The sequence below is a fragment of the Haematobia irritans genome, chromosome 1 (genome assembly GCF_050003625.1).
Source record: "Haematobia irritans isolate KBUSLIRL chromosome 1, ASM5000362v1, whole genome shotgun sequence".
In the NCBI taxonomy this organism is placed as follows: domain Eukaryota; kingdom Metazoa; phylum Arthropoda; class Insecta; order Diptera; family Muscidae; genus Haematobia; species Haematobia irritans.
In genome coordinates this window covers 28,566,173-28,592,814 of record NC_134397.1, presented here as the reverse complement: position 1 = coordinate 28,592,814, position 26,642 = coordinate 28,566,173, and the positions used below count along the sequence as shown (strand labels likewise).

General features: G+C 31.8%; 3 protein-coding genes across 3 annotated transcripts; 2 read left to right on the top strand and 1 right to left on the bottom strand.

The window, feature by feature from the left end:
* Positions 1–319: 319 nt before the first annotated feature.
* LOC142220517 (chymotrypsin-2-like) lies at positions 320–23,808 on the bottom strand. The gene is made up of 3 exons (XM_075289701.1): positions 23,654–23,808; positions 574–1,250; positions 320–511 (listed from the first exon to the last, which is right to left on the bottom strand). The coding sequence occupies exons 2-3, from the start codon at positions 1,210–1,212 to the stop codon at positions 338–340; spliced, it is 813 nt and encodes a 270-aa protein (XP_075145816.1). The 5' UTR covers positions 1,213–1,250; positions 23,654–23,808; the 3' UTR covers positions 320–337.
* On the top strand, positions 8,651–9,964 carry LOC142220516 (chymotrypsin-2-like). The gene is made up of 3 exons (XM_075289700.1): positions 8,651–8,958; positions 9,015–9,619; positions 9,686–9,964. The coding sequence occupies exons 1-3, from the start codon at positions 8,871–8,873 to the stop codon at positions 9,842–9,844; spliced, it is 852 nt and encodes a 283-aa protein (XP_075145815.1). The 5' UTR covers positions 8,651–8,870; the 3' UTR covers positions 9,845–9,964.
* Positions 16,693–17,634, top strand: LOC142222560 (chymotrypsin-2-like). Its single transcript, XM_075292765.1, has 3 exons — positions 16,693–16,777; positions 16,833–17,431; positions 17,482–17,634. The coding sequence occupies exons 1-3, from the start codon at positions 16,693–16,695 to the stop codon at positions 17,632–17,634; spliced, it is 837 nt and encodes a 278-aa protein (XP_075148880.1).
* Positions 23,809–26,642: the final 2,834 nt, after the last annotated feature.

The window sequence follows — 26,642 nt, the reverse complement described above, 5'->3', positions numbered from 1 at the left end:
AGTGGTGCAGGGTATAATATAGTCGGCCCCGCCCGACTTTAGAATTTCCTTGCTTGTTTTTTACTAACATTGTGTTCCACCCTAGTGCATTAGCCAACTTAAATTTTGAGTCTATAGATTTTGTAGAAGTCTATCAAATTCTGTCCAGATCGAGTGATATTTAAATGTATGTATTTGGGACAAACCTTTATATATAGCCCCCAACACATTTGACAGATGTGATATGGTATCGAAAATTTAGATCTACAAAGTGGGTATAATATAGTCGGCCCCGCCCGACTTTATACTTTCCTTATTTGTTTTTTTTTTTCTGTTTAGTACTCAATAAGATTTTTTATTACGTTTCTGAATTAACTATTTCTTGTATCCAATCTGAAAATTCTGAAATCCTTGTATAGACATCAGGAACAATGGTATTGAAAACGCCACATATAAATAAACCATATGAGACAATGCCCACTTGACGTAACCCCTTTCGAGTTTGCATTACCAAAGGACCACCAGAATCACCCTATAGGAAACAGTTATGATAAAAATTTGAAATGATCAAAGAAGTGTTTGCAAACTACTTACCGGACATGCTCCTCTAAATAATTCACCAGTAACACAAAGCTCTGTTGGCGTTAACATATCGATAACAAGTTTACACTCATAATCAGATACGGTTACAAAATTGGCAATTTGTAAGGTGTTTGGTAATGCTATAGCATTCAATTGCTCCTGTAGCAGAGGCCATGGTATGGGTAGTTGTATGTGATAGGGAACACGTAAACCCCAACCAGTTAATGTAACATTAACACCACCAGGAATACGTCGTTTAGTCGTGACGTCTATACTAGCCACGGTAACATTATTCAGATCCATGGGTTCTGATAGTTTTACAATAGCTATATCACTGGAACTTAATTCAACATAATTCGGATGTATTATATAGCTATCGACTTGATAGCGTTGAGCTAGAGGATCTCTTAGATCTATCATACCGGCTAAAATGATCATACGATTTGGATCAAAACCATAGCAACAATGAGCTGCAGTTAGAATATGATGGCGAGAAATAATAGAACCACCACAATAATGTTTATAGCCCGATTTTCTTATTCCTCCTCCTCCTCCTCCTCCTCCTCCTCCTGCTACTTGCGTATCACTGGAGTTTATATAGTATTGTAAAGAAACTTGATAAGCCACATATTGATCCGGCTGTACATCCATACCTCCAACAATACGTTCTGGCCATGGTCTATTATTGACTGTTGTGCGAAAGTAATAGAGTATGGAGTAAATTTATTTTCTTTTAGATTATTTTAAAATAATTACTTTCAGCCTTAGAGATTAGAGATATTGCTAATAACAAAACTATAGACAATTTCGATCGTATTAAATTCATTTTTTTCTTAATTCTTAATTTCGATAACTCCGTGCAATATACTGTGTGAATAATATGTTTCCATATTCTATTCTAGGCATTTATATTCGAAATCATTAGGAATGTTGTAAGCTTATAAAAAAAATTGCATAGATAGTTTTTGGGTCAGTGTCAACTATGAAATGAATTTCAAATAAAATAAATAAAATAGTATTTTATGATGGTTTATTGTTAAAGAATGTATCTGTAAATATGATTAATTAATAGACAGTTTGTTATGGCCGAATTTTAAGTACCCTTCAATAACGATTTCACCAAAAAAGCGTTACCAAAAATGTAGGTTAGGTTAAAGTGGAAGCCCGATTAAGTTAGAGGCCCAGTTCGACTATTCAGTCTATTGTGATACCACATTAACTAAAAGTACCTATTACATATAGGCACTTCTAGTTTTAACCGCTTAACCTTCTCGATTATTTTCTTCTGTTGAACCAACCAGATTGTTCCAAAAACATTAGCAGACTGCTTATGTTAATGTTTTCCAGGTGCCCCTAAACTTCGCTTACGCCTAACATAAATTTCACGATACTCACACAAGAGACGTTTAATTGATTCATTTTCCTCCGCATCATGACAGCTTATACAGTTACGTTAGGTTAGGTGGCAGCCCGATGTATCGGCTCACTTAGACTATTCAGTCCGTTGTGATACCACATTGGTGAACTTCTCTCTTATCACTGAGTGCTGCCCGATTCCATGTTAAGTTTAATGACAAGGGACCTCCTTTTTATAGCCGAGTCCGAACGGCGTTCCACATTGCAGTGAAACCACTTAGAGAAGCTTTGAAACCCTCAGAAATGTCACCAGCATTACTGAGGTGGGATAATCCACCGCTGAAAACATTTTGGTGTTCGGTCGAAGCAGGAATCGAACCCACGACCTTGTGTATGCAAGGCGGACATGCTAACCATTGCACCACGGTGGCTCCAGCTTATACAGTAGTCATTATACTTCGCGCCAATAGTTTTTGCAAAATCAACTTTCAGGCGGCGACCCGTTTTAGCAGATATCAGGAGTGATATCTTACGTCTTGAGAACACTAGCATATCTAGTGTGCGGTTTAAGTTTAAATGGAGCTTGGTTTCGTTACAGCCCTTGCAATTTTCCCATCGATCATTTGCCTTCTCAGGCAGTAATAGCTTGCAGGTAGCCACAGGTATACCAAAAGATTCTAGTTTCCCTGGATTATGTATGGTAGTCCCTAGCCTTGCTAACTCATCCACTTCGCAGTTCCCCGGTATGCTCCTATGGTCAGACACCCATAACGTATTAGGTTAATATTGTGCTGCTCAGCAATCTCATTGAGAGATTGCGGCAGTCGATGGCCGTTTTCGAGTTGAGGAACACAGAGTCCAAGGATTTTATTGCAGGTTGACTGTCTGAGTATATATGAATGCCAACATTTTTGGAACATAACTTCTCAGCCAATTTGCCACCTCTTTTATTGCAAATATTTCAGCCTGACTATAGTGATTAGGTAATATTTTCGCTATTCGAAGTTCCAGAAGTTCATTAGAAGTTTGTCTAACAGCCTAAGTATACTTGGATCAAAATTGAGAGTTGTCAGTCCATTTAATATCGAGCTCTGATGGACCTTATTGAACGGGAGTTATATCGAAATCTGAACTAATATGACCTCTGTGGTCATATTAGTGCAAATCGGGCGAAAAATATATATGGGAGCTATATCTAAATCTGAATCGATTTCAAAAAAATTTACCGCACTTGAATACACTACTAATTGTACTTGTAGTGAGAAATGACAACCAAATTGGGGTAAAACTCTGGCTTCTGAGGCCATATAAGAGCATATCGGGCGAAATATATATACGAGAGCTATATCTAAATTTGAACCGATTTCAATCAAATTTCTCACACGTGACGACTAAGTGTTAAGTTTCTAGCAAATCAGCGTAAATCTCTGGGTCCATATAAGTGCATATCGGGCGAAAGGTATATATGGGAGATATATCTAAAATTGAACCGATTTCTTCCAAAATCAATAGGGTTCTATTTTGACCCAAAACAGAAATTTGTGCTAAATTTGAAGCCGATTGGACTAAAACTGCGACCTAGACTTTGATCACAAAAGTGAAGGGTATAAAAAATCGTAAAATTTGCAAAAATATATTTAGCGAAATATGAAATTCATGATGGACACATTTATATACAAAATTTAAGAAATTGTGTAGTTTTGGCAAGCAAAAATGAGCAAAGGCAAAAAAACGTTCTGATACTGTAGATTTTTTTACTAAAACATAATAAATTACATGAATTAAAATAGATTTAAATTGGCTTTAGTGCCCTTGAGGGTTCATTGTTTGAGTGTAGCTCTTCAAAATTTAAACTTTTTTTGTATGTGCGTATAGTACCTACACATATACAGGGTAGCTGATAACTCCTAACACGAAAACATACATATTATTCTAAGCCGGGTATATTAGATTTCGAAAAATCCCCACAACGATTTCGGATATTCCCCAATACTGGCTCCATGAGTAATGAACATTTCTTGTCACATGGATACTTGTACTCTCAAGGTCATCTGAAAATTCCCCATCAAATAGCCAATCCCACAATTCAAAAATTTAATTTCCACTCCTGAAGGAAAAACCGTACTTTGGAGAAAATCACCAAAACTGGCAATCTAATTTACGGAAAATTCCCTAATACTGGCAACACTGGTTCCGCGAATTATGAAAATTTTTTTTCACATGGATACCTGTACTCTCAAGGTCATCTGAAAATTCCCCATCAAATTCCCAAGCCCCCAGCTCCTGAAGAAAAAATCCTAATTTGGAGAAAATTCCACCTATACAGGCAACGCTGGTTCGGATATTCCCCATCAAACACCTAAGCTCGCCTACACCTGAAAAAACCATAATTTTGAAGAAAATCCCCATATACTGGCAATACTGGCTCCATGAGTAATGAACATTTCTTGTCACATGGATACATGTACTCTCAAGGTCATTTGAAAATTCCCCATCAAATTCCCAAGCCCCCTACTCAAAAACGTTGTCCCAGCTCCTGAAGAAAAACTCCTAATTTGGAGAAAATTCTACCTATACATATATAAACACTGGTTCCGCGAATAATAATCAAGGTCATCTGAAAATTCTCCATCAAATTCCCAAGCCCCAAAAATTTCGTCCCCACTACAGGAAAAATGCCTCTAATTTGAGGAAAATTGCCCAATACTGGCAACACTGGTTCCGTGAGTCATGACAATTTTATGTCACACGAATAACTGAACTCTCAATGTCATCTTAAAATTCTCCATAAAATTCCCAAGCTCCTAAGACAAAAATGTCGTCTCCGCTCCTGAAGAAAACTTCCTAATTTCGAGAAAATCCCCCAATACTGGCAATACTGGTTTCGTGATTGATGAACATTTTGTGTCACAGGGATACCTGTACTCTTCAGGCCATCTGAAAATTCTCCATCACATTCCCAAGCCTCCAACACAAAAATGTCGTCCCAGCTCCTGAAGAAAAATTCCTAATCCCCCCTCTATACTGGCAACACTGGTTCCACGAGTCATGATAATTTTGTTTCACATTGATATCTGCACTCTCCAGATCATCTGAAAATTCTTCATAACATATTGCGGGAAATCACCCAATAATGGCAACCCTGGTCCCGTGGGTCATGAAAAATTCATGCAGTGTGGCCAGATGATTTTTGATTCTTCCCCCTAAATTGGTCTAGACTTTTTTTCAAAAACCCCCAAAAATTTAAGAATGTAAATAGTTCAAAAAGGAGTCCCAAATTTCGTTAAAAATTCCTGCAGTGATACACTTTACAAATTAAATTTAACACAAAGATATATATATATATATATATATATATATATATATATATATATATATATATATATATATATATATATATATATATATATATATATATATATATATATATATATATATATATATATATATATATATATATATATATATATATATATATATATATATATATACAGAAAGAATTTCCACAAATTGAGGTTTATTTGTCTAAAATTTCGTTCCTGAGGAAAGTAATTTTTCTATGGGTATAATAATACAAAATATATATCAATATAAAAAGCAGACAAAATGTATGAAATATTCTGGGTCGTGGTGAAATTCTGAGTCGATCTGAGCATGTCCGTCCGTCCGTCCGTCTGTTGAAATCACGCTAACTTCCGAACGAAACTAGCTATCGACTTGAAACTTTGCACAAGTAGTTGTTACTAATGTAGGTCGGACGGTATTGCAAATGGGCCATATCGGTCCACTTTTACGTATAGCCCCCATAAAGGGTGATACGGTCAAAATTTGGTCAATATAAACTTGACGTATTTCTTTCAATTTTGCATTTAAAAAACCTGAACACACCTCATTTTGAAGGTTTTGTCAAAATGCCGTCCAAGCAAGAAGAGCAGCGTATCAAAATTTTGCTCGCGCATCGCGAAAATCCGAGCTACTCGCACGCAAAGCTGGCAAAATCGCTAAAAGTTGCCAAATCAACCGTTATAAATGTAACTAAAGTGTTTGGGGAACGTTTGTCGACAGCCAGGAAGTCTGGATCGGGGGGAAATCGAAAACCGGAAGCCGCTGAGACGACAAAGAGAGTTGCCGGTAGTTTCAAGCGAAACTCTAACCTCTCTCTCCGATATGCCGCAAATAAGCTGGGTGTATCGTCTACAACCGTGCATCGAGCCAAAAAACGAGCTGGACTATCGACTTACAAGAAGGTAGTGACTCCAAATCGCGATGATAAACAAAATACGACGGCCAAAGCGCGATCCCGGAAGCTGTACACGACGATGCTGACGAAGTTTGACTGCGTGGTAATGGACGACGAAACCTACGTCAAAGCCGACAACAAGCAGCTTCCGGGACAGGAGTTTTATACGGCAAAAGGAAGGGGAAAGGTAGCAGATATTTTCAAGCACATAAAACTATCAAAGTTCGCAAAGAAATATCTGGTTTGGCAAGCCATCTGTACCTGTGGCTTGAAAAGCAGCATTTTCATAGCTTCCGGGACTGTCAACCAAGAAATTTACGTGAAAGAGTGTTTGAATAAACGTCTGCTGCCTTTCCTGAAGAAACACGGTTGTTCCGTACTGTTTTGGCCGGATTTGGCATCTTGCCATTTCGGTAAAAAGGCCATGGAGTGGTACGCCGCCAACAACGTGCAGGTGGTTCCCAAGGACAAGAACCCTCCCAACACGCCAGAGCTCCGCCCAATTGAGAAATACTGGGCTATTGTCGAGCGGAACCTAAAGAATACCAAAAAAAAAACTGCTAAGGACGAGCAGTAGTTCAAGGCAAACTGGCTTTCTGCGGCGACGAAGGTGGACAAGGTGGCTGTACAAAATCTGATGGCAGGTGTCAAGCGTGAGGCCCGGCAATTCGGATTTGGAAAAGCGAAAGCCTAACTGAATATTTTTCCTGAATTTTATACTAATTGAACTTGAAAAAGAAATTTAATTTGATTTTTTAAATAAACGATTTCACCGATTTACACGCGTTTTCCCTTGACCAAATTTTGACCGTATCACCCTTTATAAACGGACCCCCAAATTTGGCTTGCGAATCCTCTAAGAGACGCAAATTTCATCCGATCCGGCTGAAATTTGGTACATGGTGTTAGTATATGGTCTCTAACAACCATGCAAAAATTGGTTCACATCGGTCCATAATTATATATAGCCCCCATATAAACCGATCCCCCGATTTGGCTTGCGGAGCCTCTAAGAGCAGCAAATTTCATCCGATCCGGCTGAAATTTGGTACATGGTGTAAATATATGGTCTCTAACAACCATGCAAAAATTGGTTCACATCGGTCCATAATTATATATAGCCCCCATATAAACCGATCCCCCGATTTGGCTTGCGGAGCCTCTTGGAAGACCAAACTTCATCTCATTCAGTTGAAATTTGGTACGTGGTGTTAATATATGGCCTCAAACACCCATGCAAAAATTGGTCGAAATCAGTCCATAATTATATATAGGCCCTATATAAACCGATCCCAAGATTTGACCTCCGGAGCCTCTTGGAAGAGCAAAATTCATCCGATTCGGTTGAAATTTGGTACCTGAAGTTAGTATATGGTATCCAACACTAATGCAGGAATTGGTTCATATCAGTCCATAATTATATGTAGCCCCCATATAAACCGATCCCCAGATTTGACCTCCGGTGCCTTTTGGATAAGCAAAATTCATCCGATCTGGTTGAAATTTGGTACGTGGTGGTAGTATATGATATTTAAAAACTATGCCAAAAGTGGTCCATACCAGTCCATAATCATATATAGCCCCAATATAAACCAATCCCGAGATTTGGTTTTGGAGCCTCTTGGAGGAGCAAATTTCATCCGAGTCAGTTGAAATTTGGTACATTGTGCTAGTATATGGCCGTTAACAACCATGCCTAACTAAGTCCATATCGGTCTATAGTTATTTATAGCCATCAGATAAATCGATCCCCAATCACACAAAAATTGGTACATATCAAGTTCATAATTATATATAGCCCCCATATAAGCGACCCCCATATTTCAATTCTGGCTCTCTACGTATTGTCTAATACATACCACGTACGGTCTAACTCACAATTTAGAAAACGATGTTAAGAAGTTTTAAGATACCACAACCCAAGTAATTCGATTGTCGATGACAGTCTTTCGTAGAAGTTTCTACACCCAGAGAAGGAATATGATCACCTCAAACATGTTTTAAGAGCAAAATGTTATTTTTGGGTGGTGATCATGTAACATGGTTTTCGCAACCATGTTATTTTCTCGGAAATCGTGTATCTGATTTCGGCTAGTAGGTAATATTTGACGAGAAAATAACATTTTATTGACAAACATGTTACATGGTCACCATACAAAAATAACATTTTGCTCTTGAAACATGTTTGAGGTGATCATATTCCTTCTCTGAGTGTACGCAAGCCATGGTGGAGGGTACATAAGATTCGGCCTGGCCGAACTTACGGCCGTATATACTTGTTTTCTCAAAATTCATGAATTCATTCAGAATTGTTCCAAATTTTGTTAAGAATTGCTCCACTTTATAAGGTCTAAAATAATTGTTTACCCCCCAAATAAATGTTACCCCTACAAATCCCCCTAAACGTGTAAAAAATCCCTAAATTTGGGGTGAAAATGACCAACCTGGCAACACTGATTTCATGTCACATGTACACTCAAGGTCATCTGAATATGTAAGTGGATGTGTTTTGACCCAATTACGAAAGAAATCAAAAATATTTCGAATTGGAATTTAAATTACGAGTCTTTTACTATGATAAGAACCCCCTAGGGTTTTGAAACCATTGGTGGTTTCCTCAAATCAATGTTGGGCCTAGCCAACTTTAACTATAAATGAAAAGCTTAGACATTTCAAATGTTATTAGCCAAGTAGTAAAGGAGGGTTGAACACTATGTTTTTTCAGGCTAAGATTGTAGGCCTCTTGGCATTGGTAGTGGGTCTATGTTATTCAGAATATCCATCAGAAGGACCATTGGACTGTAAGTAGTTTCTTTAATTTCAGGAGTTGGAAATAATATATTTTCTTTTTTTGTAGTGGAAGCCTATTTCGAGGCATTGGATGAAATTCCCAATACGGAGGAACGTGTGGTAGGAGGCTATAATGTGGGCAACGAAGAATATATACCCTATCAAATATCTCTTCAGTATAACAAAGATGGAACTTATCGCCATTTCTGTGGAGGTTCTATAATCTCAGCGAATCGTATATTAACTGCTGCCCATTGTGTCGTTGGTCAAGATGCTGAAAAACTAACAGTGTTAGCTGGTGTAAATGATCTCAGAGCCAAAGATGGTTCTCGTTCCCAAGTAACCAATATTGATTACCATAAAAACTATGTGCCGCTCAAGAGTAGTGATATAGCCATACTAAGTGTGGATCCACCTTTTGAATTGGATGGTCAACGTTTGGATAAAATAGATGTTAGTAGCACCGAAAAGGTTGGTGATCGTCAACCAGTTCTCTTAACCGGCTGGGGTTCAGTGCATCATTTTGGTAATGGTATATTGGCTAGATATCCTAATAGATTGCAAAAAATCGATTATAAAACTATTACCAATGAGAAATGTAAGCAAACGATGACCGATTTATCCGATACGGAAATATGTGCTGCAGAACGTTTTGGCAAGGGAGCTTGCAATGTGAGTTCTATGCGAGCGCATGCGAAGCATATGAATTAATTTTGTATTTTTTCATTTTATTTCTAGGGTGACTCTGGTGGTCCCTTGATTATGCGTCGTGATGATCAATTATTGCAAGTTGGTATAGTTTCCTATGGTACAGCATTTTGTGCTTCCAGTGCCCCAGATGTTTATACCAGAGTTACAATGTTCACGGATTGGATTAAAGAACGTCTTGACGATTAATATCATATGTAGATATTTTATATAGATAACAATACTGGATGGAAGATATATTATGTTTGATAGAAATTATCTTAGTTATTATCACAAAAGAACTTTAATAGAAATTTTGCACAAGGAAAATGTTTATGATTTTATACCATTATGGGATCTTTTTATACCCACCACCATAGAATGGTGACGGGGGTATAATAAGTTTGTCATTCCGTTTGTAACACATCGAAATATCGATTTCCGACTATATAAAGTATATATATTCTTGATCAGGGAGAAATTCTAAGACGATATAACGATGTCCGTCTGTCTGTCTGGCTGTCTGCCTGTCTGTCTGTTGTAATCACGCGGTGAAATTTTGCACAAACTCGTCTTTTGTATGCAGACAGGTCAAGTTCGAAGAGGGGCTATATAGGTCTAGGTTTTGATATAGTTCCCATATAAACCGACCTCCCGATTTGGGGTCTTGGGCTTATAGAATTCGTAGTTTTTATCCAATTGTCTGAAATTTGAAATCTAGAGGTATTTTATGACCATAAATAGGTGTGCTAAAAAATGGTGAGTATCGGTCCATGTTTTGGTATAGCCCCCATATAGACCGATCTCCCGATTTTATTTCTTGGGCATATAGAAACCGCAGTTGTTATTCAATTTACCTGAAATTGGAAATCTAGAGGTATTGTAGGACCACAAATATGTGTGCCAAAAATTGTGAGTATCGGTCCATGTTTTGGTATAGCCCCCATATAGACCGATCTCCCGATTTGGGGTCTTGGGCTTATAGAAACCGCAGTTTTTATCCAATTTACCTGAAATTGGAAATCGAGAGGTACTTTAGAACCGTAAAGAGGTGTACCAAAAATGGTGAGCATCGGTCCATGTTTTGGTATGGTCCCCATATAAACCAACCTCCCGATTTGGGGTCTTGGGCTTATAGAAACCGTAGTTTTTATCCAATTTGCCTGAAATTGAAAATCTAGGGGTACTTGAGGACCATCAAAAGGTGTGCCGAAAATGGTCCGTATCGTTCCATGTTTTGATATAGCCCCCATATAGACCGATCTCCCGATTTTATATCTTGGGTTTATAGAATCCGTAGTTTATATACAATTTGCCTTAAATTGGAAATTTATAGGTATTTTAGGACCATAAAGAGGTATGCCAGAATTGTCTGAAATTTGAAATCTAGAGGTATTTTATGACCATAAATAGGTGTGCTAAAAAATGGTGAGTATCGGTCCATGTTTTGGTATAGCCCCCATATAGACCGATCTCCCGATTTTATTTCTTGGGCATATAGAAACCGCAGTTGTTATTCAATTTACCTGAAATTGGAAATCTAGAGGTATTGTAGGACCACAAATATGTGTGCCAAAAATTGTGAGTATCGGTCCATATTTTGCTATAGCCCCCATATAGACCGATCTCCCGATTTGGGGTCTTGGGCTTATAGAAACCGCAGTTTTTATCCAATTTACCTGAAATTGGAAATCGAGAGGTACTTTAGAACCGTAAAGAGGTGTACCACAAATAGTGAGCATCGGTCCATGTTTTGGTATGGTCCCCATATAAACCAACCTCCCGATTTGGGGTCTTGGGCTTATAGAAACCGTAGTTTTTATCCAATTTGCCTGAAATTGAAAATCTAGGGGTACTTGGGGACCATCAAAAGGTGTGCCGAAAATGGTCCGTATCGTTCCATGTTTTGATATAGCCCCCATATAGACCGATCTCCCGATTTTATATCTTGGGTTTATAGAATCCGTAGTTTATATACAATTTGCCTTAAATTGGAAATTTATAGGTATTTTAGGACCATAAAGAGGTATGCCAGAAATGGTAAGTATCGGTCCATGTTTTGGTATAGCCCCCATATAGACCGATATCCCGATTTTACATCTTGGGCTTCTAGAATGCGAAATTTTTATCCAATTTGCCTGAAATTGGAAATTTAGAGGTATTTTCGGGCCATAAAGAGATGTGCCGAAAACGGTGAGTATTGGTCCATATTTTAGTATAGCCCCCATAAGAACGATCTCCCGATTTAACTCCTTGGGTTTCTAGAAACCGTAGTTTTTATCCGATTTGCCTGAAATTGTAAATATTCGGGTAGTTTAGTCTCACAAAAACGTGTATCGGATTAAGTTTTTATCGGTCCATTTGGTAATGCCTCCATATAGACCGACTTCACTTCTTGAGGGTATAGAAGGCGCACTGATCATGAAAATTGATTGAAACTCAATGTAAAATTTCCAGATTTTACTTCTCGGGTGAAAATCTACAGATTTAAGATTTCAAATCAAGACGTTATTTTATAATTTTCTTGCACACTTACAAGAGATGTTAATGATTCCTCTAAAACTCAAACAAAAATGGTTCTTATAAATCCAGAATCTGATATAGTCCTCATAGGTGAAATCTTTAAATTTATCTTCGAGAAGTGTTCTCAAGACCTCAAGCCTTCTTGAAATTTCAAAGGAAACCCTAATATTTGGTTCATGGTGGTGGGTATTTAAGATTCGGCCCGGCCGAACTTACTGTTGTATATACTTGTTACTATATGACATATAAAGTGATAAAAATCCGTATTTTTTTAAAGTCGGGTTTTCTCGGTTCTAAAAAAAGCGGACAATTTTTTTAAACCGGTGGGCATTGTTTTAAAAATTAAATAACCGGCATAACCGGTCCAACCGGTTTTTTTCCCCAAAAGTAGCAATAACGCTAAATGAAGGAAAACTGCTGCAATGTTTTAATGTAAAAATTAAATTCCTTGGCTGTAATTGCGGTAACAATAACGTAGATAAATATTAAAATGATGTTTTTTTTATTGGTGGTCCCATTTGCTTTTTGTAAATATTTCCGAAATGTTATATTAAAGACGGTGTTGAAGAGTCTCGATAACTAAACATTTTCTTGCATTTGGCTTTTGAAGGATCATTTTGTGGTTTTTCAAAATATTCACAAACAGAGCTCATTTTCTACAGAAAGGTACACCAAATTAAGTCGAATATTAATAACGTAAGAAATACAATAGATTTTGTTGACAAAATATATGCTCCTAAATGTACAAGGACGATTAGCTTAAATTTCATTGAAATATCTCTGGGATTTCTTTGGAAAACCAACGTATTTTATATGACATCTTGGACGTATACTATTTTGAAAGTATTCAGAAACGAGTTGGAAGTGTGCAGCAGAAAATACATTCGGGATGTTTTCTTATTTCAGTTTACATTGAAAATAAAAAAAAATCGAAAACCGGTTTTTATGATATTAAAACAAGTATATACGGCCGTAAGTTCGGCCAGGCCGAATCATATGTACCCTCCACCATGGATTACGTAGAAACTTCTACGAAAGAATGTCATCCACAATCGAATTACTTGGGTTGTGGTATCTTAAAACTTCTTAACATCGTTTTCTAAATTGTGAGTTAGTCCATAAGTGGTATATATTAGACAAAAAAGTTATGTATAGGTAAGTCTACAAATAATTACGAATCGATATGGACTTTTGCACGGCACGTAGAGAGCCAGAATTGAAATATGGGGGTCGCTTATTTGGGAGCTATATAGAATTATGAACTTGATATGGACCAATTTTTGTGTGATTAGGGATCGATTTATCTGAGGGCTATATATAACTATAGACCGATATGGACCTAGTTAGGCATGGTTGTTAACGGCCATATACTAGAACAATGTATCAAATTTCAACTGACTCGGATGAAATTTGCTCTTCCAAAACCAAATCTCGGGATCGGTTTATATGGGGCCTATATATGATTATGGATTGATATGGACCACTTTTGGCATGGTTGTTAAATATCATATACTACCACCAGTTACCAAATTTCAATCAGATCGGATGAATTTTGCTTCTACAAAAGGCACCGGAGGTCAAATCTGGGGATCGGTTTATATGGGGGCTATATATAATTATGGAATGCTATGAACCAATTCCTACATGGTTGTTGGATACCATATACTAACCTCACGTACCAAATTTCAACAGAATCGGATGAATTTTGGTCTTCCAAGAGCCTGCGGAGGTCAAATCTGGTGATCGGTTTATATGGGGGCTATATATAATTATGAACCGATGTAGACCAATTTTTGTACTTTTGTTAGATACCATGTACTAACACTATGTACCAAATTTCAGCCAGATCGGATGAAATTTGCTTCTCTTAGAGCCTTCGCAAGCCAAATTTATGGGTCCATTTATATGGGGCCTATACGTAAAAGTGGACCGATATGGCCCATTTGCAATACCATCCGACCTACATCAATAACAACTACTTGTGCCAAGTTTCAAGTCGTTATGGGGGCTATATATAATTATGGACCGATGTGGACCAATTTTTGCATGGTTGTTAGAGACCACGTACTAGCACCATGTACCAAATTTCAGCCGGATCAGATGAAATTTGCTTCCCTTAGAGGCTCCGCAAACCAAATCTGGGGATCGGTTTATATGGGGGCTATATATAATTATGGACCGATGTGGACCAATTTTTGCATGGTTGTTAGAGACCTTGTACTAGCACCATGTACCAAATTTCAGCCGGATCGGTTGAAATTTGCTTCTCTTAGAGGCTCCACAAGCCAAATCGGGTGATCGGTTTATATGGGGGCTATATATAATTATGAACCGATGTAGACCAATTTTAGCACGTTTGTTAGAGACCATGTACTAACACTATGTACCAAATTTCAGCCAGATCGGATGAAATTTGCTTCTCTTAGAGCCTTCGCAAGCCAAATTTGTGGGTCCATTTATATGGGGGCTATACGTAAAAGTGGACCGATATGGCCCATTTGCAATACCATCCGACCTACATCAATAACAACTACTTGTGCCAAGTTTCAAGTCGATAGCTTGTTTCGTTCGGAAGTTAGCGTGATTTCAACAGACGGACGGACGGATGGACGGACGGACAGACATGCTCAGATCGACTCAGAACTTCACCACGACCCAGAATATATATACTTTATGGGGTCTTAGAGCAATATTTCGATGTGTTATAAACGGAATGACAAAGTTAATATACCCCCATCCTATGGTGGAGGGTATAAAAGGGATGCTAAATTTCGGTTCAGATTTAAATACAGCTCCCATATGTAAGTCAAAATTTCAGTCTGATTTTCGTAAAATTTTTCACACAGAGTACAAATAAAATTTTACTAAGCATGTCAAATTTATATGAAATCGGTTCACATTTAGATATGGCTCTCATATATATTTTATGCGTGATTTACACTTATGTATATGACCACCGGAGGTAAACATTTTACCCCGATTTTCCTTAAATTTTGTACAAAGAGTAGAATTACCATTCCAGGTATGCATGCAGACATTGAAATTTATGCGGTAAATATGTTGCTTTCTCGCTAAACAAAGACAAGATTGTCGAAATAAGATACATAATATCCGGGAAGATAACATGCTTGCGACAAACATAATATATGTTCCTCGTCCAAAAAAAAAAAAAAGACACGCATACACACACTTTTCCCTTGAAACATGTTTGAGATTATCAATGTACACAGAAAAAAATATCACCAAAATATTCCCAATTAAAAAGTTGATTGAAGTTGAAAACTTTTTCAATTAAAAAATTAATTGTTACTATTAACCTTTTAATCAAACTGGAAAAATTAAGTCAATTAAGTCAATGATTGACATTTTTTATATTTTCAATTAAAAAATTAATTGATACAATTAACTTTTTAATCAAACTACACACAAAAAAATATTTTTCTGATTCAATCACGAAATTAATTGATCCAATTAATTTTTTAATTGAAATGTCTTCAATCACAGAAATGATAGTATCAATTAAAAAATTAATTGATCCAATTAAAAAATTAATTGATACTATTAATTTGTGTGATTGATTTTTATTTCAATTAAAAAATTTGTTGATTCAATTAAATTTTTAATTGAATATTTTTTAAAACTCAATTAAGATTTTAATTGGAAAAATTTTCGTGAAATTTTTTTCTGTGTAGGAAGAGTAAGACACTTAATACTGGATATTTTTTTGTTTTTTAATCTTAATTAAAAGAAATTGAAACTATGAATTTTTAAATCAAACTAAAAATTATTGAAAATAATTATAGAAACTCATTGAAATATACTATAGCGATTAAAAATAGTTTCGTTTTTAATAAAAAAATTAATTGAATTTTGCAATCAACATCAATTAAAACTTTAATTGAATCAATTAAAAAATTAATTGAAATTTGCTATTGAAATCAATTAATTTTTTAATCAAGCAATTTTTTTATACCCAATTAAATCTGTGATTGATACTATAATTTTCATGATTGAAGACATTTCAATTAAAAAATTAATTGGATCAATTAATTTTGTGATTGAATCTGAAAAAAATTTGTTTGTGTGTACCCTTCTCTGCGTACAGTTATAGATTGTAAACCGTTATTTCCAAACCTACGGAGGATATTACACAAGTTCTTTTGGTAAAAACCCATTTCCCGACTCAAGTACTTAAACAGTCTTTGCTGGGAAGGTCTAAATCTAAAGACAGGGCTTCGAACTCTATAATTCAATATTTAGCATTGATAATACGAATTGGAAATATTTTCCAGTAAACTACTAAGCAACTGAATGTAAAGCTTTATCTCATAGAAGTTTGGAATTGTAAATAATAGACAATTCAAATGAACGATTAAATTTTATCGAACAAATTCTCTAATTAAATTCTTTAATTCTATTCTAGCATTTGATTTCGAGTAATTATTTAATGCCTTCGCAAAAAGGACAAAAATCACTGCTATATAAGCAAGGAGCCCAAAGCAATTTAGTAGCTGAAAAACGCCAATAATACGAGTATGTCAATGGAGCCGTTGAAATTAATTTTCCTACTAACATTTTTAAGAGCCTCTACCACGGTGGCAGAGACAGAGCGATGGGATTGTACGAAAACGAAAGAAAAATAAATGTTCATAATAATAATTTAATATTTTTCCAGTGGATGCTTATTTTGCTGATTTGGATAAAACTGCAAACTCTCAAGATCGCATAGTGGGTGGGACAAATGTCCCCGATGGGGAATATATCATGTATCAGATCTCTTTGCAATATTTCTACAACAATACCCATCGTCATTTCTGTGGTGGTTCCATAATAACTCCCAATCGTATTCTAACAGCAGCACATTGTGTTGTTGGTCATAGTCCAGAGAAATTTTCCATTGTCGCTGGTATAACAAATTTGAAATCCGATGAGGGTTTAAGATCTCAGGTCACACATATTGATGTCCATGAGGACTATGAACCCGTCCGTGGGAATGATATAGCCATTTTGAATATTGAACCCCCTTTGATTTTAGATGGCAAACGCATTGGTGCTATCAATGTGAATTACACCGAGGAAGTGGGTGTTGGAGAGAACACCATTTTGACTGGATGGGGTTCTACCAAACATTCTAGAAAATCTCCTCATTATCCCAACGAATTGAAAATGTTAAATTTCAAAACCATAAGCAATAAAGATTGTAAGAAAAAAATTATACAATTGACGGAAACGGAGATATGTGCTATATCAAAAAGAGGAACTGGAGCATGTGCTGTAAGTATACAAATTGAGATATGACGATTTTGCTATAAATCCATTTTTAGGGAGATTCTGGTGGTCCTTTGGCTATGACACGTAACGATGAAATGATACAAGTTGGCATTGTCTCATATGGTAGATACAAATGTGGTTCAGATGGTCTTGATGTCTATACCAGAATCACAATGTTTAATGATTGGATAAAAGAACGTATTTGATGATGAGTTTAAACAAAATAAAGGAGTAGTTCATTTAATAGCAAGCACTCCGAAAAGGCAACAATTGCAAATAAATTAAAAAATAAAAACAAGTTTTTATTTCTTTTGAGTAAAAAATACAAATTCAGACAAAAATATCCAATTTCGGATTTCAGCCGAAATATTATTTCTGTAGAAACTTTCATTTCTATTGAAAATTTTGATGAAATTTTAATTTTTTATAAAAATTTCCATAACATTTTATTTTATAGAAAATTTCCACAAGACTTTATTTAAATAAAAAATTTCAATAAAATTTTATTTTTATAAAAAAATTTCGAAGAAATTTAGTTTCTATCGAAAATTTTGACGAAATTTTTTTCTATAGAAAATTTTGACGAAATTTTTTTCTATAGAAAATTTTGACGAAGTTTTTTTCTATAGAAATTTTCGACAAAATTTTATTTCTATAGAAAAATTTTACCTCTACAGAAAACTCCAACAAAATTTAATTTCTATAAAAATTTTAGCGAAATTTTATTTTGTATAGAAAATTTCAGCGAAAGTTTATTTTCTATAGAAAATTTCGATGGAATTTTATTTTTTATACAAACTTTCGACAAAATTTTATTTCTATAGAAAATTTCGACAAAATCTTGTTTCTATAAAAAAAAATCCACGAAATTTTATTTCTATAAAAATTTTTGACGAAATTTTATTTCTATATAAAATTTTGAGGAAATTTCATTTGTATAGATAACTTCGATGAAGTTTTATTACTATAGAAGATTTCAACGATAGAAGATTTCAACAACCGAAAACTTCAACGAGATTTTATTTCTAAAAAATTTCGGCGAAATTTTTTCTATAGAAAATTTCGACGAATTTTTTTTTATAGAAAATTTCGACAAAATTTTTTTCTATATAAATTTTCGGCGAAATTGTATTTTCTATTGAAAATTTCGACGAATTTTTATTTTCTATAGAAAATTTTGATGAAATTTTATTTTTATAAAAACTTTCGACGAAATTTCATTTTTATAAAAAATGTCCACGAAATTTTATATCCATAAAAAATTACACATTAACAAGTAAGGAAAGTCTAAAGTCGAGCGGGGCCGACTATATTATACCCTGCAAAAATTTCAATAAAATTTTATTTTTATAAAAAAATTTCGAAGAAATTTAGTTTCTATCGAAAATTTTGACGAAATTTTTTTCTATAGAAAATTTTGACGAAATTTTTTTCTATAGAAAATTTTGACGAAGTTTTTTTCTATAGAAATTTTCGACAAAATTTTATTTCTATAGAAAAATTTTACCTCTACAGAAAACTCCAACAAAATTTAATTTCTATAAAAATTTTAGCGAAATTTTATTTTGTATAGAAAATTTCAGCGAAAGTTTATTTTCTATAGAAAATTTCGATGGAATTTTATTTTTTATACAAACTTTCGACAAAATTTTATTTCTATAGAAAATTTCGACAAAATCTTGTTTCTATAAAAAAAAATCCACGAAATTTTATTTCTATAAAAATTTTTGACGAAATTTTATTTCTATATAAAATTTTGAGGAAATTTCATTTGTATAGATAACTTCGATGAAGTTTTATTACTATAGAAGATTTCAACGATAGAAGATTTCAACAACCGAAAACTTCAACGAGATTTTATTTCTAAAAAATTTCGGCGAAATTTTTTCTATAGAAAATTTCGACGAATTTTTTTTTATAGAAAATTTCGACAAAATTTTTTTCTATATAAATTTTCGGCGAAATTGTATTTTCTATTGAAAATTTCGACGAATTTTTATTTTCTATAGAAAATTTTGATGAAATTTTATTTTTATAAAAACTTTCGACGAAATTTCATTTTTATAAAAAATGTCCACGAAATTTTATATCCATAAAAAATTACACATTAACAAGTAAGGAAAGTCTAAAGTCGAGCGGGGCCGACTATATTATACCCTGCACCACTTTGTAAATCTAAATTTTCGATACCATATCATATCCGTCAAATGTGTTGGGGGCTATATATAAAGGTTTGTCCCAAATACATACATTTAAATATCACTCGATCTGGACAGAATTTGATAGACTTCTACAAAATCTATAGACTCAAAATTAAAGTCGGCTAATGCACTAGGGTGGAACACAATGTTAGTAAAAAATAAATATGGGAAACGTTTAAATCTGAAGCAATTTTAAGGAAACTTCGAAAAAGTTTATTTATGATTTATCGCTCGATATATATGTATTAGAAGTTTAGGAAAATTAGAGTCATTTTTACAACTTTTCGACTAAGGAGTGGCGATTTTACAAGGAAAATGTTGGTATTTTGACCATTTTTGTCGAAATCAGAAAAACATATATATGGGAGCTATATCTAAATCTGAACCGATTTCAACCAAATTTGGCACGCATAGCAACAATGCTAATTCTACTCTCTGTGCAAAATTTCAACTAAATCGGAGTTAAAAATTGACCTCTGTGGTCATATGAGTGTGGGCGAAAGCTATATATGGGAGCTATATCTAAATCTGAACCGATTTCAACCAAATTTGGCACGCATAGCTACAATGCCAATTCTACTCCCTGTGCAAATTTTCAATTAAATCGGAGTAAAAGATTGGCCACTGTGGTCGTATGAGTGTAAATCGGGCGAACGATATATATGGGAGCTATATCTAAATCTGAACCGATTTCAATCAAATTTGGCACGCGTAGCTACAATGCTAATTCTACTCCCTGTGCAAAATTTCAACTAAATCAGAGCAAAAAATTGGCCTCTGTGGCCATATGAGTGTAAATCGGGCAAAAGCTATATATGGGAGCTATATCTAAATCTGAACCGATTTCAATAAAATTTGGCACGCATAGCTATAATGCTAATTCTACTCCCTGTGCAAAATTTCAAGCAAATTGGGGTAAAACTCAGGCTTCTGGGACCGTATTAGTCGATATCGGGCGAAAGATATATATGGGAGCTATATCTAAATCTGAACCGATTTCAATAAAATTTGGCACACTTGACTATATATATATATATATATATATATATATATATATATATATATATATATATATATATATATATATATATATATATATATATATATATATATATATATATATATATATATATATATATATATATATGTATGTATGTATATATATATATATATATATATATATATATATATATATATATATATATATATATATATATATATATATATATATATATATATATATATATATATATATATATATATATATATATATATATATATATATATATATATATATATATATATATATATATATATATATATATATATATATATATATATATATATATATATATATGGGAGCTATATCTAAATCTGAACCGATTTCTTCCAAAATCAATAGGGATCTATTCCGAGCCAAAACACATACTTGTGCCAAATTTTAAGTCGATTGGACTAAAAGACTTTGATTACAAAAATGTGTTCACGGACAGACGGACAAACGGACATGGCTATATCGACTCAGGAGCCCATCCTGAGCATTTTTGCCAAAGACACCATGTGTCTATCTCGTCTCCTTCTGGGTGTTGCAAACATATGCACTAACTTATAATACCCTGTTCCACAGTGTGGAGCAGGGTTAAAAATATGGAAAAAGCGAGTTGTAAACAAGTATATACGGCCGTAAGTTCGGCCAGGCCGAATCTTATGTACCTTCCAAAAAGTTATGTATAGGTAGAGGTTGAGTTGCATATCATGCGTTAATCCGTGCATTAATGGAAGCGTTGATATTTTTCAATTTGAATCACTCTAACAAAACTGTTGCTTTCAAAGCGAAAAGTCAACTCTTCAATCAACGGACGCATTAACGCGTGGTATGTAACTGAACCTTAAGTCTACAAATAATTACGAATCGACATGGACTTTTGTACGGTACGTAGAGAGTCAGAATTGAAATATGGGGGTCGCTTATATGGGGGCTATATAGAATTATGTTTTTTTTTCTATAGAAAATTTTGATGATTTCATTAAAAAAAAAAAATTTCCACAAAATTTTATATCTATAAAAAATTTCAACGAAATTTCGGCGAAATTTTTTTTCTATAGATATTTCGGCGAAATTTTTTCTGTAGAAAATTTCGGCAAAATTTTATTTTCTATAAAAAATTTCGATAAAATTTTGTTTATAAAAATAAAATTTTATCGAAATTTTTTATTTTATTTTTATATTTTTATATTTATTTTTTATTTATTTTTATAAAAAATTTCGAAGAAATTTTGTTTCTATAGAAAACTTCGATGAAATTTTTTTTCTATAGAAAATTTCAACGAAATTTTATTTATATAGAAAATTTCAACGAAATTTTATTACTATAGAAGATTTCGACGAAATTTTACTTATACAGAAAACTTCAACGAAATTGTATTTCTATAGAAATTTCTTCGGAATTTTTGCTATAGAAATTTCGGCGAATTTTTTTTCTATATAAAATTTCGACGAAATTTTATTTCTATAGAAATTCTATAGAAAATATCGACAAAATTTTATTTCTATAAAAAATATCGACAAAATTTTATTTCTATAGAAAATTTCGATGAAATTTTAGTTTTATAAAAACTTTCGACAAAATTTCATTTTTATAAAAAATTTCCACGAAATTTTATTTCTATGAAAAATTTCGACGAAATTTTATTTCTATAGAAAGTTTCAACGAAATTTTATTTCTATAGAAAATTTCGACGAAATTTTATTTCTATAGGAAATTTCGACGAAATTTTATTTCTATATAAAATTTCGACGAAATTTTATTTCTATTGAAAATTTCAACGGAATTTTATTTCTATAGAAATTTTGACGAAATTTTATAGAGAATTTCGATTTTTTTTATTTCTATAGAAAATTGCGACGAAATTTTATTTGTATAGAACATTTCAAAGAAATTTTATTTCTATAGAAGAATTCGAATTTTGTTTCTACAAAATTTTGTTTTTATTAAAAATTTCGACAAAATTGTGTGTTTTTTTAATATCTCTAAGAAAAATGTAGACTAAATTTTATTTTTATAAAAAATTTCAACGAAATTTTTTTTATTAAAAATTTTAAGTAAATTTTATTTCAATAGAAAATTTAGACGAAATTCTGATAACCGATTGCTGATGAGAAATGTGGTAATACCGAAACGTTCGTCCATCCAAACATCTTCTAGTCTAAATTGCTTTGCTCAAATAAATTTGACAAACATACTTTTCCTCTGGTAGTTAAGCTACTCTTGTAGTTTAGACAAGACATGGTTTTAAGCTGACATCAATAAAGACATTTTATTTTCGTAGAAAATTTCGATAAAATTGTTATTTCTATTAAAAATATATTTTTAAATAAAATTTTGAAGAAATTTTGTTTCTATTAAAAATTTCGATCACATTCTTTTCTATAGAAATTGCCAATGAAATTTCATTTCTATAGAAAATTTATAATAAATTTTATTTTTGTAGAAAATTTCCATGAAATTTATTTTCAGTTGTCGGTTTCTACTACAATCTTTATACCTAGCAAATATAAACTTGGATGTTGCTTCATAAACATTTCATTTAAAGTCAACATACCCAGTTGTAACTACCGATCAGGAGGAAAAAGTTATTCTAATTGTAAAAATCGGGTAATATGAAAATAAAAATGAAACAAAAAATTGATGAAAATAAAAAAGAAAATTAGTGAACAATTTTTCCCAATATTTTTAAATTTCATCGTTGAACTTCAAAGGATCCCAAAACGGAGTAATTCCGACTAATTGTCTATGTAAAATTCATTGGAGATGATCCAACCAACCTACTAAACTACTTTTCTGAAAACTCTTTTTTTTACTGGGATAAATTCATCCCCATAATATCTTGCATATGCCATACACCTTTGTGACATAAAAAAATGCACATTCACATATCTGCATGCGTGTTTTGTTTATTTCATTGTCTCTCAAATTGGGTGGCATTTCAGTTCACTTGATAATTTCGTGGTATTGACACCTACACTTACTGCTGCTGTGGCTTATAACGACACCAATCAAAATCAACAATTGACTTTATTCAATTACAACGACTATATCGACTTATGACCAAACCACCAGACGACCACCAACCAGACCTTAACCACCAACGACTATTATACCTTGTTGGCTTTATCAGTTGTACTCGTATCACCTATGTGCTGCCAATATTCTACCACCGCCACCACCAGCATACACAAACAACCTTCTGTAATGGATCGAAAAGACTTTTTCGTCTGGTGGGGGCTTTATTGTTTTGTTTTTATTTATTTTTTTGCGAAATAAATTTAATCAGTGAAATAATTTAAATATTTTCCGATTAAACTGTGTTGTGCAACTTAACAAACGTCTACATTTCTTTTAATTCCATATATCCAATATCACTGTAGGGTTGCCATGTCTAAAAAAAATACGTTTTGTTTTTAAAGTAATTAAAAATAAGAAAATTTTATTAAAAAAATTCATATAGTGGAAATTTTATAAGAAATTATCTATAGCGAAAAGTTTACAATAACTTTTGCAATAAAGATAATGTTATATATATTTTTGAATTGAGTTAATTTTATGAAAATATTATAATAAATTGTTATTGTTTTATAAAAAATGTCTATAGAAAAACTTAAATAAAAAATTATACAGAAAATTTTACCCAAATTTTTCTGTACAGAAAATTTTATAAAAAATTCCATAGATAAATTTTATTAAAACTTTTCTATAAAGAAAACTTTATAAACAAAATAGAGAACAATTTATAAAAAAAAAAATTATAGAGAAAATTGTATAAACAGTAAACATTTTTTTATAGAAAATTTTTTTTAATTGTTTAATGGAGATAATATTGTTAGCATTTTTCTACAGACGAAATTTGATAAAAATTGTTTATAGAGAAAATTTCTTAAAAAATGTCTACAGAGAAATTTTTATAAGAAATTGTCCATATAGAAAATTTCACAAAAATGTTTCTATAGTTAACATTTTCTTAAAGATTTTTTTATAGAAAAAAAATTATAAAAAAAATCTATAGAGAAAATTGTAAACAATTTTTTATAGAGTAAACTTTACACAAATTTTTTATGGAGAAAAATTCATAACAGAAATATAAAGAAAAATGTTTATAAGGATATGATTTATAAAAATCTTTCTATACACACAAAAAAATATTTTTCTGATTCAATCACGAAATTAATTGATCCAATTAATTTTTTAATTGAAATGTCTTCAATCACGAAAATGATAGTATCAATCACAGTTTTAATTGGGCATAGAAAAAAACCTTGATTAAAAAATTAATTGATGTCATTAGCAATTTTCAATTAATTTTTTAATTGATTCAATTAAAAATTTAATTGATGTTGAATGCAAACCACAATTAATTTTTTTATTTAAAAAGGTAACTATTTTCAACTACTTTCTGAATTGGCTTAGAGTTTTTATTTTGATTAAGAAATGTTCATCACTTTTTTTAACTGACTTAGTCTTCTGAATTTGATTAAAAAGTTAATTCCATCAATTAATTTTTTAATTAAAAATTTTAAAATTTTCAATCATTGACTTAATTAACCTAATGTTTCTATCTTGATTAAAAAGTTAATTGTATCAATTAATTTATTAATTGAAAAAACATTCAACTTCAATTAACATTTTAATTGGAAATATTCTGGTGATATTTTTTTCTGTGTAGGGAAAATTAAAAAAAAAATGCCTACAGAGAAAATTAAAAAAAATCTATATAGAAAATTTAACACAAATTGTTCTATAGTGAAAATTGTATAAAATATTTTTTATAGAAAAAAATTTAAAAGAGATTTTCTTAAAAAAATTAGAGAAAATTTTATAAAAAATTTACTGTATAGAAACTTCTATAAAAAGTTATATAGAGAAACATTTTGTAAAGAATTTGCTATGGAGAAAAATTTTATAAAAATGTTTCTATACAGAAAATTTTATAAAAAATTTTCTATAGAGAATAGTTAATAAAAGATTATTTATAGGATAATCTTGGATATGATTTGTAAAAAGTTTAGGGAAAATTGTTTACTGAAAATATAGGGAAAATTTCTTCAAAAATGCCTACAGAGAAAATTTTATAAAAAAATGTCTATATAGAAAAATTAACACAAATTTTTCTATAGTATATATATATATATATATATTTATATATATCTATATATATATATATATATATATATATATATATATATATATATATATATATATATATATATATATATATATATATATATATATATATATATATATATATATATATATATATATATATATATATATACATACATATATATATATATATATATATATATTTGTTTTTTTTTTTCTGTACAGAAATTTTTTATAAACAACAATTTTTTATAAAACAATGACAATTTATTATAATATTTCCATGAAATTAACTCAATTCAAAGATATTTATAACATTATCTTTATTGCAAAAGTTATTGTAAACTTTTCCCTATAGATAATTTCTTATACAATTTTCACTATATGAATTTTTTAATAAAATTTTCTTATTTTTAATTACTTTAAAAACAAAACGTTTTTTTTTGGACATGGTAACCCTACAGCGATATTGGATATATGGAATTAAAAGAAATGTAGACGTTTGTTAAGTTGCACAACACAGTTTAATCGGAAAATATTTAAATTATTTCAGTGATTAAATTTATTTCGCAAAAAATAAAAACAAAACAATAAAATATATATATATAAATAAAATATATATATATAAAATATATATATATATATATATATATATATATATATATATATATATATATATATATATATATATATATATATATATATATATATATATATATATATATATATATATATATATATATATATATATATATATATATATATATATATATATATATATATATATATATATATATATATATATATATATATATATATATAAAGAATTTTCTTTTATTTCACTGATTAAATTTA

Coding starts and splice junctions, on each gene's coding strand:
- LOC142220517 (XM_075289701.1), bottom strand. CDS start 1,212: ATGGATGTACAGCCGGATCAATATGTGGCTTATCAAGTTTCTTTACAA. Junction 512..573: donor TATTTAGAGGAGCATGTCCG/GTAAGTAGTTTG, acceptor TGTTTCCTATAG/GGTGATTCTGGTGGTCCTTT.
- LOC142220516 (XM_075289700.1), top strand. CDS start 8,871: ATGTTTTTTCAGGCTAAGATTGTAGGCCTCTTGGCATTGGTAGTGGGT. Junction 8,959..9,014: donor ATCAGAAGGACCATTGGACT/GTAAGTAGTTTC, acceptor CTTTTTTTGTAG/TGGAAGCCTATTTCGAGGCA. Junction 9,620..9,685: donor TTGGCAAGGGAGCTTGCAAT/GTGAGTTCTATG, acceptor TTTTATTTCTAG/GGTGACTCTGGTGGTCCCTT.
- LOC142222560 (XM_075292765.1), top strand. CDS start 16,693: ATGTCAATGGAGCCGTTGAAATTAATTTTCCTACTAACATTTTTAAGA. Junction 16,778..16,832: donor AGAGACAGAGCGATGGGATT/GTACGAAAACGA, acceptor ATATTTTTCCAG/TGGATGCTTATTTTGCTGAT. Junction 17,432..17,481: donor GAGGAACTGGAGCATGTGCT/GTAAGTATACAA, acceptor ATCCATTTTTAG/GGAGATTCTGGTGGTCCTTT.